The 13,721-nt window shown below is 47.5% G+C and overlaps 1 protein-coding gene across 3 annotated transcripts in view; it reads left to right on the plus strand.

Moving 5' to 3' along the window:
• ATG13 (autophagy related 13) overlaps positions 1–11,573 on the plus strand; it is a 40,379-nt gene extending 28,806 nt beyond the window's left edge. For 2 of the 3 annotated variants that reach the window (XM_063093817.1, XM_063093818.1), the window contains exons 11-18: positions 2,062–2,160; positions 2,918–3,028; positions 3,437–3,573; positions 5,599–5,713; positions 6,313–6,390; positions 6,581–6,697; positions 7,395–7,523; positions 9,314–11,573. In XM_063093817.1, the coding sequence (XP_062949887.1) occupies positions 2,062–2,160; positions 2,918–3,028; positions 3,437–3,573; positions 5,599–5,713; positions 6,313–6,390; positions 6,581–6,697; positions 7,395–7,523; positions 9,314–9,391 (864 nt within the window). In that variant the 3' untranslated portion in view covers positions 9,392–11,573. The remainder of the gene's footprint in view (positions 1–2,061; positions 2,161–2,917; positions 3,029–3,436; positions 3,574–5,598; positions 5,714–6,312; positions 6,391–6,580; positions 6,698–7,394; positions 7,524–9,313) is intronic. The other variant, XM_063093819.1, reaches the window with a different exon arrangement.
• The last annotated feature ends 2,148 nt before the right edge of the window (positions 11,574–13,721 follow it).

Genomic DNA, 13,721 nt, shown 5'->3' on the forward strand with positions numbered 1-13,721 from the left:
ATCTTATTTGGGGGACCTGACAGATTAATTAGTAAGTTTTTCTTTTTCATGCTTTTTTAATTATAAAAAGTAAAAAAAAAAATTTCCACCCCGAGTTGTTAAGGAGATACTAGATAGAAATCACAGTTCTGGTCTCTTTGAAAAGCAGGAGTTAATGTCTGCAAAATGATATTGCAAAAATCCATGGGTCACCATTATTTCTATTGTCCTAATTTGTTTAGGGTGAAAGAGGTTCTTTATTCTAAAGTTGCCTAGACTGGGCCGGCCTGTGGCTCATTTGGGAGAGTGTGGTGCTGATAACATCAAGGCCACAGGTTCGGATCCCTATATAGGGATGGCCGGTTTGCTCACATGGGAGAGCGTGGTGCTGACAACAGCAAGTTAAGGGTTAGGATCCCCTTACCGGTCATCTTTAAAAAAAAAAAAAAAAAAAAAAAAAAAAAAAGTTGCCTAGACAATTTGATTTGTGGGTGTGAAAGTTATTCCTCTCCCGCATTAATGTACATGGTCCTGAGTGTCAGCATTGCTCTGGATGGGGGTAGCTTCTGGTATGCTTACTGACACAGAGTGACATGGTGTCAGTTTCCTATGGTGTTTTGTCACTGTTTAAAACTAGATCACACCAAGTTCTTATCAATAGTGTGCACTCCGGGGCCAACCCTGTGGCACACTCGGGAGAGTGCGGCGCTGGGAGCGCAGCGACGCTCCCGCCGCGGGTTCGGATCCTATATAGGACTGGCCGGTGCGCTCACTGGCTAAGTCCCAGTCATGAAAAGGACAAAAAAAAAAAAAAAAAAATAGTGTGCACTCCGTAGGTGGTCCCTGAGGACCTCTTATTAAGGCTAGTGCAGTTTGGTGCGATAATATTTTGAACCTTGATGGTAGAGAGAACAGAGAGAAAATCATTTGCTATCAGTTCTCCTCATTTCTGTTAATATTGAAATAGTCTCTTCTCTATTTTATTTATTTATTTGTTTATTTATTTATTTATTTATTTTTGGTGGCTGGCCAGTACAGGGATTTGAACCCTTGACCTTGATATTATAACACTGTGCTCTAAGCAACCAAGCTAATTGGCCAGCTCTTCCTTATTTTAATCTAGGGACTTGCATAATTATTCAATTTAACAACTTCTGTTGGACCTTTTGCTAGAGTCCAGTAAATACATGTTAATGTGATCTTTGTTTTGCCAATAAAATAAGAATCATTGTGTCATTTGGGCACAAAGTTGAGTCAAAAAATTGTTGTGACACTGAACCTGCTACTGTAACCTAAGGGCCTACCTTCAGTTCTAAGCATTAATTAGCTAATTGGACAGATTTAAGGATGGAACAGTAAGATGGAAATAATCATCATGCCCTTAAGTAGCTTTGAAATCATAAGAGTTTTGAAAGTACTTTAACTTTTACCCCATCAAGTTTTCCTACTTGCATTAGGGACTATAAGAACACACACACACACACACCCCTGCACACCTACACACACACACACACACACCCCTGCACACCTATACACACACACACACACCCCTGCACACCTACTCATCTTCCCCAGAATGACGTAGGAAAGTGTGCACCGAAGCTTTGTAAAGTTCCAGACAACAAACGTCAACTGTTCCCACCTAACCCTGCAGATTCTGGGTTCCCTGGGGAAGGCTTTGGGTCTCACATGACAAGTGTCCTCATTCATTTTGGCACACTTTGCATTTGCTCTCAGGCCCTTCCTACTGGAAGCTCTTCTCCAACCTCCTCCCACCCTTTTTTGACTAAAGGCAGACTAATGCTTGGTTCAGGTTCCACTGTTTTGCTTTGTTTTTCATCTGCTTGTCAGGGAGACAGGCATGCCTGTAGTGCCCTGGGATAAAGCATCATGTTGAAGGCCCCTTCCAAGTTGTCCCTTTGGGAAGACGGCCACACCACCTTCCTCTCTGCTTCACTCTCGGCTCACCAGTGCCCATTCCAGCCTCTTTTGCTGCTGCCCCTTCCAGGTTTTTTTCACTTCTTTCTCAAGTCCCTTTTCTTTTTTCTTGTTTCTCCTGTCTCTGTGTGTGTCTATGCACAGTGTGTGTTTACTGTCACAAAGGCACATTTTCAGACCCCTACTCCTGTGGTGATGGACACCCTGAGGGTCCCCATGGCAGGCCTGGCCTTTTCCCATCAAGTGAGTCCATAATGGGAAGAAGGGGATATAATCAGATGGCATCTTTTTATTTAAAAATTGTAAATAAAGTAAAGTACAGGGTGTAATTATTTAAATATCCCAAGTGTTCTGTGGATTATTTTGAGGCTTGGTAATAGGTTTTAACAGGACGCAGCCACATCCCAGCAGCCCAAAATAGTTTTCGTTTGCCCCTCCTCCTACCATCGATGTGAAAAATATATGGAGTTATTTATATCAAGTTTCCAAATAAACAACTCAAGACTGGTATTCTTTCTTTCTTCCATATAAATAGGAACCCTCCCATACCCAGGGGTGATGGAGGGTGTGATTAGAGAAGATGGCCTCCTGTTTCAAAGGGATCTCAAGGACAAAGGAGAAAATAGAATGACTTTGGAAAAACTGATGACATTGGCTCCAAGTTTTGCCCAGGCTTGTGCTCCATAGATCTGCTGGGCTTGAAACTGAAACAGTTAGCTGAGCCCCTGGGAAAGCGGGGAGCAAGGAACTCTTTTGAGGCCTTCAGGAGGCTCCACAGCTGGGAATCCCAAACCCAGTACAAACAAGTCTCTGTGTTTTCTTATCTAAAAAGTTAACAGCCTGGTCTGTCCTTAACCCTTATTACTTTAAGCCCCCTGTGGGCATGTGGGCTGGGATCCTTTCCTTATCTCTCTGCTGAGCTCCATCATTAGTCACACTCTAGGATTGCTTGTTTTTTTCCTGCCTTCCCTCTGCCCCTCTTTGTTTTTCTCTTGCTTAGCTCTCCAGTTCTCGCCTTTCCTATCAGCCTGCTGCTCTGGGCGTTGGATCAGCTGACCTGGCTTATCCAGTAGTGTTTGCTGCTGGCTTAAACCCTACACACCCTCACCAGGTACATTTAAAGTTGGTAGGACCATGGGGTTTCTAGTGCTGCTTCCCCTGCCCTGAGGCAGTTGAGGGACCTCTTAAAACACAAATAGTATTCTAAGTATTCTGAAACAAAGCTCTTTGGTAACTTAGGAGACCTAAAGTGACTCTGAGAGGAAAGAGTCTCTTAGATTTCAGAAAGGAAATATTTTCCCAGGATTTTTCTCCCTCTCTTCCCTTTTCTCTTTGTGGTCATTACTATGCATGTCTTCCATTAACTGAGTCCCAGAGAGGATAAAGATCCAGGGATTCCTGCCCACTTGGTGGTAGCCTTGGTGATAGAAAAGCTTGAAAGCAGATATCATGCTAGGACACATGAGGTTCCCTCATCTGACACTGCCATGATTCTGTATCTTTCCATTTGTCCCCAAAGCTAATGGTTCCTGGGAAGGAAGGTGGGGTACCCCTTGCTCCCAACCAGCCTGCCCATGGTGCCCAGGCTGACCAGGAGAGATTGGCAACCTACACCCCTTCTGACGGCACCCACTGTGCTGTCACACCTTCCAGCAGGTGAGTTCAAGTCTTGACTCTGCCGCTGTTAAGACTGGCCAGGGGCCTGGACTCCCTGACACACATGTGCTTATTTGGTATCAGTGAAGAATAGCTTTCAGCATTGGCTCAGGCTTGGCATTTGTGCCCAAAATGTGGAATCTTTAAAGTTCCCTGATAAGAATCTCATGTTGCAGCTGGCAGGTAAGGAAGCTTGGCTTGAGGCTTCGCTGCTAACAGGAAGCAGCAGGGACTTGATTCTTTTCACCCTCATCCAGTGAAGGGGCTGTCAGATGTTTTTCTCTTATCCCAAGATTTATGCCCTTGGAGTCAGTCCTCAGTGTGTCCTGAGGACCAGAACAGGGTGTTTACCGTAGCCCTGAAGTGTATCTGTGATTATAGTTGGGATTGATTTTCTTTTTCTCCTCTTAGTCTCTTGGAGTTCCTTTGGAAACAACTATTTTTCTTCACTTAAAAAAATTAAATTTTTGTGTTTTCTCATTACCAAAGTAATACTTTCTATAAAGTTCCAATTATGAAGATATTAATCAGGGAATTATAAAGATATTAATTAATTAACTAGGGAATGAAAGTTCTCATATTTCCACCCTGCCACTGTCACCTCTTTTTAAAAGACAGAGAACCTCAGAAGGGTTCAGTAACCACCCTAAGCTCACTTAGCTCACAAAGCAGCCAGGATGCAAGCCTGGATCCTCTGACTCCAAAGCCCCTGTCCCTTCTTCCCATTCCACTCAGAGATCTCCCCTGGGAAGCTGCAAGCCGTCTTGACCTGACCTGCCCTCCCTTGATTTGGAAGGCCCCAGAAATAAGGAGATTGCTTTGCCTCACAACATCCTAAATGAACTTTCTCATTATAGAAATTCCTGTTTTTTTTTTTTATTCCCACGGAGTGGTGGGAGGGGAATTGTTTAGGAAGATTTTTTTGTACCATTCATCAGGGAAAATGATTTATTTCATTCCTAGCTTCTCAAACTTCCATCCTTTCTCTTCTTTCCCTCTGTTAGACCATAAAAGTCATATTACACTCTAGTTTTCTGAGCTTCAACTCTTGGGGCATGTCCAGGAGTAGCTAAAGACAGAGGACTCTGTGAAGGGGCTTCTTAAATGCAGGTTGTAAGAGCTCAAACATCTTTCCTCAATACTCGTCCTCCCTGCTGGCTGGAGTCCAGAGGCCACTTTGACTGCATAATCCTGCCCACACTGAGCCCTGTTTTTGGCCAGAGGACCTTTCTTATCCCTGCTACTTGCAGGGCTGTGAGTGCTGGTCTGGCACACAGTATGGGCCCCTATTTCTGTTGCTTAGAGCTCCCTATTCAGGACTCAGCATCAGTCTGGTGGGCTGGGGAGGGAGGGAGTGGGGACAGCTGAATTAATGTGTCATTTAGGAATGGAGGGATGATTGAGGGCAAGGAGACAGGAGAAAACATGGTAGGGGGCACAGAGAAACTCAGTGCATGCAATCTGTCAAGCGCAGAGAGAAGCTCTAACTGGCTAAGGAGTCAAATTTGGAACTCTTGACTTTGTACAATGGCAATGTCCCTTGTGAGGTAAGGCTTATTTTTAACATTGTACTATAAACGGTACAGTCTTGTGGTATTTATAGATAACAAAAAAAGAAGAAAAGCTAAAATTTTGAGTCTTGCTATGTAATAGATTAACACTAAAATTACACTTATCTAGGAGAGTTGCTTGCCTGTATCTAGGACTGCAATTTGCATGGTAACTGGTGTTTATCATTGGTATTTCAGATTAAGTTTTATGGAAGCTTTACACAATTGTAACACCAAGTTTCATTCACGTATGCATAACTTTTAGTTGTTCCAGGAGGAGCAGTCCTCTGCTATGAACTCAAAAGGCAGGGTGACAGTGGCAGCAGGCAGACCACATAATGCCGTCTCCCATGTGGGTGGGCCAGTGGGAGCCAACTGCTACCCTAGGCCACGCCCAAGATGGTAGGTTTATGGGGAAGCAAGTAGCCTCTGCTGTGGTTTGAGAGTGAGTACTGACTTCACCTTTCTTCTCCAGTGAGGATACTGAAACTGTATCAAATAGCAGTGAGGGACGGGCCTCCCCCCATGATGTCTTGGAAACCATCTTTGTCCGGAAAGTGGGGGCTTTTGTCAACAAACCCATCAACCAGGTGATTCTTCTGCCTCTGCCACTGCCACTTGCGAGAATGTCTGAGTCCTTTGAGTGAAGCCATAAGTCTGCGTCCTTAACCTGGGATCTACGCAACTGCTGAAATTGTAACACGCCTGTGTGTGCGCATGTACACACGTGTGAGAGAGAAGAGGATTAATAACCTGTGACCCCCCTCCAGAAAAAACTAAGAACTATTGTTCTGTGATCTTTTAAGCCTCCCATAGGAGAGGGAGACTAGATACCATTTAGCACAAAAGCACTGCACTGTGTCATTGCCTCAGCCTTACTTGAAATAGGATGCTCCTCCTCAGCAGGGCCAGTGAAGCATGCTGTTACTGAATTACTGTGGATCAAGTTTCCAAAGTTGAATTCCCAGGGTCTTGAGAGCCCAACACTTGCTTATGCTGTGGGCTTATGTGATGGGGATAGGGAGGCAGGAGAGGTTGGGGGACCTCTAACAAGACAGTAGCCCAAGGGGCAGCATGGTCAGCCTAGTTGTGTGAACTTGCCGGACCTCCAGGCTTCTGGCAGCCTGTAAGGAATCACGCAAACTGGGGAAGGGGCAGGCACTAATGCCTTTCTTCTGTATCTCTTCAGGTGACCCTGACGAGTTTGGACATACCCTTTGCCATGTTTGCTCCCAAGAATCTGGAGCTGGAGGATACTGATCCCATGGTGAGCCCACCATTGACTAGCAGTTTCTAGTAGATGGTGTAGTTGTTGTAGTCCTTCCTGGTCCAGAGTCACTAAATCCTCCACAGACCATAAGCCATGCCCTGTGGATTTGTAGCCACCATTAGGTTCCTTACAAAACTTGCATCTAGTTCACAGAATCAGCCCCTAACTCTACCATACTCTGAAACAGGTGAATCCTCCAGACTCCCCAGAGACTGAGTCTCCTCTCCAAGGCAGCCTGCACTCTGATGGCTCCAGCGGGGGTAGCAGTGCCAATACCCATGACGACTTTGTTATGATCGACTTTGTAAGTGGCCATCACCTTCCTTGACCTTTGCTGTCCCAGGGGAAACAAACCTAGAAGCATCTACTGTACTTGAGCAAGGATTCCTTTCATGGGCATCAGATGGGCTGGTGTAGGAAGGAGAAATGGGACAGGTGGGGCCCTGATGTGCAGATTTATGTGGGGAACCTGCCCTGATAACCTGTCTGGGGAGACATTTGGAGGCCCATGAACAATAAGGCATTTTGTGCCACGTCTTTGGTTGAAATTCATAATGAAATTCAACCCTAAATGGAGATTTTCCAGTGGTATCCACTTGGGTCTTATTCATGCCTGAATGGAGAGCACTTTGCTTAGGAAGGAGTTTGAAGGAACGGGAGATAAACCTAACCAGGGGAGAGAAATATTGCCCCCAGGATTAGAAGTCAGCAGCCCTAGGGGCTGGCTGGTTAGTTTAGTTGGTTAGAGCATGGTGCTTGTAACACCAGAGTCCGGGGTTTAATCCCTGTACCGGCCAGCCACCAAACAAACAAAAAAGTCATCAGCCCAGAAGAGAAAGGTGTAAAGGTTCCTCTCCCTAAGACAAACCTGGAGGAACCTTTCCTTTGATAATTGTTGGAAGGAAAACAATTTTCCTTTTATATATAGTTTTCCTCTTGTTTATAGCTTTTCTCTTCTGTAGTCCAATGTAAGCTAAACTGAGTCTGTCTTGTTTTTGAAGAAACCAGCTTTTTCTAAAGACGACATTCTTCCAATGGACTTGGGGACCTTCTATCGTGAATTTCAGAACCCCCCTCAGTTGAGCAGCCTCTCTATAGATATTGGAGCACAGTCCATGGCTGAAGACTTGGTATGGAGACCCCTTCCCTGTCACAACTCATGCTGTGACTTCCCATCTTCCCTGTAACAAGAAAGGGACATTTTTAGGCCATAATCTTCTTTTGATTACACTGGAGATTTGCATTGTGCTTGCTGTCATTATCTTGAATTTGCTTGGGCTCACTTCCTTTCCTTTGCACATTGTCAGCACCACTTATGAACTCCTATTCTTTTGTGCCTGATGTCATCTACTTGCTGGTGCCACCAAGCCAAGCTGCTCCAACAGCTCTCGCATTCAGCTATTTAGCTTGCCAGGCAGGTGCCCGTGGTCCAGGGCAGAGGAGAACGTAGGGTCCTGAGTGTTAGTGTCCTTTCCTCAGAGAGCCATTCCCTCATCTCGCAGCTCTCATGCTTGGCCAGATGTCCTGATACTGACCGTAATTACCACATCTCTGCCTAGGGCATTGCCTACTTCCTGTCTCTGAAGGACAGAACAGTGGCCTGCACAAGCCTACAAATTCTGGGTACCCTACTCCATAAGATGTTAAGGTCTCTCTGTCTAAACTGGTGCTGTCACCTCCTATATAGAAATTAGAGGCCGTAGGGAAAGCTGCCCTTGATTTGCTTTAGACAGAAAAGCATGCTCAGTAATAATAATAGTTATTATTAACATTTATTGAGGCTTTCTAAATGCCAAGCATTTTTCTAAGTGCTTTACATGAATCTTCAACAGCCCTAAGACGTAGGTTTTCTTATTATCCCAGTTTATAGATGAGAAAACTGACACTGTGATTAATTTGTCCATGGTCACAAACAGCCAGGCAGTATGAAGCCTTGATCCCAGAGGGTCTGGCTCCTGAGTTGAGCCTTTTACCCACTAACTCCCCAGCTCTCGTTCGACATGCATTTGGAAGGGAATGGGCTCCAATGCTCTAACGTTATGCCACAGCCAGTGCTAGATGGTCCCCAGGCCTCCTTCCCACCTCAGGCAGCTGCACCCAAACCAGCCTTGGCTGTCGGTATGCCTGGGCCTCTTTGTGAGTTCTGAGGCAGGAGAGTCTCCAGCCTTTCTCAGGTACCTTGTGCTAAAGCCCCACTGTCAGGAAATCTTCTGTGGTTAAACTCTGCGGATGCAACTTATGTTTGCTTAGTCATCAGTGGAGACAGACCACCTGATTAGAACCAAATTTTGGTTCATAGTTGATACTCTAGGATGGTTAAACTTATCACAGTTCTGTTTTCCTCTCTTTCTCTCTTTTTTACTATTCTCTCTCAACCCCCTCTGACCCACCCCCCTCAGCTGGTGTAAAGATGAAGACTTAGGCCTCACCACAGACCTGCTGGGTCAGGGTCTTTTGGGAATGTAGCGGGACTGCCTTGTTCATGTCCCCCCAGGGGATTCTGATGCTCAGCAAAGGGTGTGAAGAAATCATTCATAAACTTTTTAATTTGTACAGCACTAACATTGCTGTTTTATTCTAGGGTCAGTCTGATCTGTGCCAAGGATAGTTCATGTTTAATTTCTCTGTGTCATCCTGTTCTTGGTGTGCTCCTTTTCTGTCTCATTGAGTATGTCACCCACCTGGATTCCCCAGGCTGTTCCATCAACTTCACAGCCCCCAGAGTCCCCTCTGATGGACGTGTGTCCCCCATGCCATCCGCCTCTGGCCTGGTGCCTGCTCAGCTGGCCCACATTCTCCTGCTCGCCCAACCCAGCGCTGCTCAGCTGAGCTGTCTCCTTTCCTCAGCACTGGGTGACCGGGCTGGCTGCCTCCTTCAGGGCCCACATGAATAAGCAATTCTTCTCTCTTCCTGGTACAGGACTCATTACCAGAGAAGCTGGCTGTGCACGAGAAGAATGTCCGAGAATTTGATGCCTTTGTAGAAACCCTGCAGTAAAAGAGTCCTCGAGTACCAGCAGCATCCCCTTTTTGTGGCCCCAGGGGACAGAGAGCCTCCCACTCATCAGCTGCTCCATCCCTTATCCTGCTCCAAGCTAGATAGAGGGGAGGATGGTTCCCCTCATGGGGACCCAGAGTCCCTGCTCTTGGACCTCCCAGAGATTCCGTGGCAGCACTCAAGCCCAGTAACAGCGTTTGAGAGGACTCACCCTCTGGCCTGGGAGATGAGTCCTTGTAACAAAAGGGCCCTCAGCAGGGCCATCTGTGTGCCCCGGCCATCATCAGCTGCTTCACAGAGGGTGTCATCCCACTTCTCCTGCTGCCAGCCTCCTGCCTGGGGCTGCCCTGCACCTGGCCCCTGGCCTTCCTGCCGTTACCATCACCATTTGACATTCCAGCTGGTGGCCCAGAAACTGGTGCAGAGGCGGAAAGAGGAAGGACAGTGCTGGGAGGAAGAAGGAGGAAGTCCTTTAGGCTCTCTTGGTTGTCTCCTTTACTTCCTGCTATTTCTTCCTCTTTCTCTCTCTCTCTCTCTGCCTCCTGTGCCTGTACTTTGGCAATATGATAGGCCCGCCTGCCCAAGATGATAACTCCAAAGCCAGCCATTCTCACCCTTGAAGGTTGTGCCAGCCCTTACCAGAGGATCTGAGCGGCCCTGGTGGCTGCCTGTGCTCAGCCACATGGACAATAAAGACAGAATCCTGCATCTCTAGGATTCTGTCATTGGGAATCACAGCAAAGGTTCTCTTTCTTCCCTCCCCCCATTGCTGCTCTTCAGTTATAGAACACGGTAAATATTTATTACTCTCAGAAAAATCAGCTATTTTATAGAGAAAATATGATTGAGGTTATATGTTTTCACTTGGGGAAGGTGGAGGGCCTCTTTCTGGGACAGGGGCTCCTCCTGTGGAGGTTCCTTAGAATCCAGGTTGCTGCTCTGAGGAGCTTCCTTCCCATTATATGTATAAGGCGGGATCAAAGAATAGGGCTGGCAGAGGGCAAAGTAACCTCCTGGAATTGCTGTATTTGAACTGACAACAGGCTTTACCTTGGACACCTACATAGTCCTGGTGAGAGCCTTAAGTCTCTCACAGCGTCTGCAGAGTGACTTCCTTTCTGGCAGCTCAGGAAGTCTTGGCTGCTAAATATGATGCCTCCTTAGAGTTGCACCGCATGTAGTGCCCAAGGGGCACTGTGTGCACCCCTGTTGCTGGAGTACTTGTTCTTGATCCTTGGGACTGGATTTTGGAACTTTTCTTCCTTCTGCTTAGGCCTGGCTACCACCTCCCTCTAATCCCAGGGTCTGTACAGTGCTCTGAGGTTTACGAGCTGGGTTGGTTCCTTGGTGAGAAACCAAAGCTGAGCATATGATTGACTGAACCCTTCAGGTATTGTTACTTGACTAAGGCAAGTGCCTAGTCTCACCTACCTACCATCTGTCCTCTCCCAGCCTAACTGGTAGCCCTGGCCAAGGAGAACTAGGCCTCACTGGCAGCAGCTGTTCTTCAGTGGAGCAGGTGGCTCTCCATTGCTAGTTAGTAAACTGCATGTGACACTGTTCCCCCTGCAGGGCTGACCCGTGAGGGCTGGAGCAGGCTCTGGAGGGGAGCCATACCCCTGTGCATGCTTCTGCTGCCACAGAGAAGTGCTCCCAGTGGTGGCCAATCGGCCTTCCTGTCTTTGGGCCAGAGCTCATCCTTGGCCTGCTGAACCAATCAGATTTACCCCCAAGGCCCCAGTGCTGAGAAGGGGGAAGGCCCCTGCTAGGTTATTGATGCCACTATCTCAGCCACTGCCCTCTTTCCAAGGCCTTGCATGGAAAGGCCTGTTAGCTATTATCCAAAACAGTCCTCTTTGACTCCCTTATTGTTAGCCTCTGTAGGCAGCAGCCTTTCTCTAGGAGCCCATCCCTGAAGAGACCAGACAGGCTGAGCCCTGACCTTGAGCTGAGCCTGGGAGGAACAGAGCAACTGTCAAGGCCGGCCCTTGCCCCTCTGCCCTGTATTATAAAAGGTATGAGCCCTAGGCTGACTCCTGCAGCACCCTGGAGACAGGCTGGGACCAGTCATCTGTCTCCAGGTGCAGAGTATCTTCTCCTCCAACGTACTTTGTTTGGAAATACTGAGCTATACTTCAATATGTATTCGAGAGATTTCCAATAAATTTTTTTCTGTACTTTACAGCCTCCTGTCCTGCAAGTTGTCTGAAAACCTAGCCCATCCCCTCCCACTTTGGTGCAGGTCTGAGTCACCAACAGGCTGCACGGAAAGGTGCGTTGTGAAGTGCAGAACAGCCTTGGAGTCCAGCAGGGCTGTTTTGAGTCTTGGGGTTTGCCACTTACGGGCTGTGCAACCTTGGGCTGGTCAGGAAACCTCTTAGAGCCTCATTTTCCTTGCAGTGTTCCCATGTCAGAGCTTATATTTGAATATTCAGTGAGATGATGTATCTGAAGTACACCCATAGTAAAATCTCCATAAAACATAGGCCCTTATCACCAGCTCTTTGTTTCCCCTTACATAACACCACTCACCACTCAGCCTGGAGGAGAAGCTCTTGGCTCATAGGGAAAGAAAACTGGCAGGTCTGTTGTGTCTCTAGGAGAAGCCATGCAGGGAGGGTGGGACTTCCCAAGCTGTCCGGGATGTGTTCGCCCATCTAGTGTGAGGAGTTGTGGCTGAACAAGCCAGAGAGAAGGGAAGGAGCTGAGAGAAGTTGCAGGAAGTCAAGGGCCTGTACAAGTTTGTTTTAGCTGCCCAGATCTGACAAGCAGCTCCAGCGAGGGGCTCTGAAAAGTAGAAGAGCCCTGCAGGGATTAGTCCTGTGGCCCTAGGGGCTTTGGCTGCAGGCATCTCTACCTTGCCAGAGCCAGCCCCTGCCTTCTAGTTTGTGCCTGCGGTGCGGGGAGGGAGCTAAAGGTAGAGCCAACATCCCAGGGGCCAAGATGGTTCTAGAGGCAACAAAGAATGGCTGGCAAGAATGGGCAACTGCTGTCTAGGTTGCTGCCCCACCCTCTTCAGGCTGAAGCCAGACCTCAGGACAAAAAAGGGCTGGTTAGAACATTCTAAATTCAGCCCAAACCTGGGACTGAAGAGAATGGGGTCAGCCCACTCCTGCCCTAAGGGCCTGGGAGCCCTTGCTTATTAGTAAACTGCATGTGACTCTGACCATGATACCGACCTTGCAGCCAGCCAGGACAGAGTTGCCCAACCCCTGGGTCAGAAATGGTGAAAAGACTGTCCCTCGTGTTCCCCCATAAATTGAGATCCCCAAAAGTAAAGTGCTTGGCTGCCCCATGACAAGCAATGGTGTTCTACCCCTTTAAAGCATCTCCCTACACTCCACCCCCAGAGACCTGCTGTTGCTAAGGCCTTGGTAAATTGGCATTTGAGTCACTCAGCAGAGGCCCTGCCAGGAGCCCAACCCAAGTAAACAGCACTCCATGTCTCCCAGTCCCCTCTCCTGTTTCCCTGGGTCACTGCCTCACTGTTCCAAAGTCACCCAGCTTAGAGCTGAGCAGATCCAGTGAGAGAGAGAAGGTTGCCAATGCCTTCTGCCTCGAGGTACCTGGATGAAGGCCACAGTTGTGCAACAGGACTAGTTTTCTGGAGCTCAGGGCCAGTGTTTATAACCACTGGCCTAACAACACTGCCTGATCCTGCAGCTCCGGCCCAGCTCCCCTAGACTAAGCAAACAGGGAGGAGAAGAAAGAACAAGCCCAGCTGCAGCCACTATAGCCTCCTGATAACAATTAGCAGGCAAGCAGCGAACACCTGGAACTTGATCTTGACCAGTGTGCCAAGTAAAGTTCTGTCCTTCTGGCCTCTCACTGACAAAGTATTATATGTATTTTTTAAGTTGTGGTGAAATGTAACATAAAATTTACCATCTTAACCTTTACAGCAAAACCTCAAAAGAGGAAAGGAAAACCAAAACTTTCACATAGCCTCCATATGACGAGGCAGCAGGTGGAAACAACCTTGCCTCTGAGGTTGAGGGGCAAGGGTGGGGAGGAAAGGAGCAGTCAGGAGATGACGTTTCCAGTCCTGGCTGCTACACAAGGCTGGGACTATCACTTCATCCATGAAATGATGGTCATTCTGGTTACCGCAGAGCATTCTCTCTCACTTTTTGGTTTATTTTGGCGGCTGATCAGTACAGGGATTGAACCCTGGACCCTGGTGTTATCAGCACCATGCCCTAACCAACTGAGCTAACCTGCCAGTCCGTCTGTTATGGACCATATACATTATTTCTGATCCTCAGAGAAACTATTTGCTGATGGAGAAACAGTCTCAGAGGTGGCGCCAATTACATGACTATCACCAATT

The sequence above is a fragment of the Cynocephalus volans genome, chromosome 4 (genome assembly GCF_027409185.1).
Source record: "Cynocephalus volans isolate mCynVol1 chromosome 4, mCynVol1.pri, whole genome shotgun sequence".
Taxonomy (NCBI): Eukaryota; Metazoa; Chordata; class Mammalia; order Dermoptera; family Cynocephalidae; genus Cynocephalus; species Cynocephalus volans.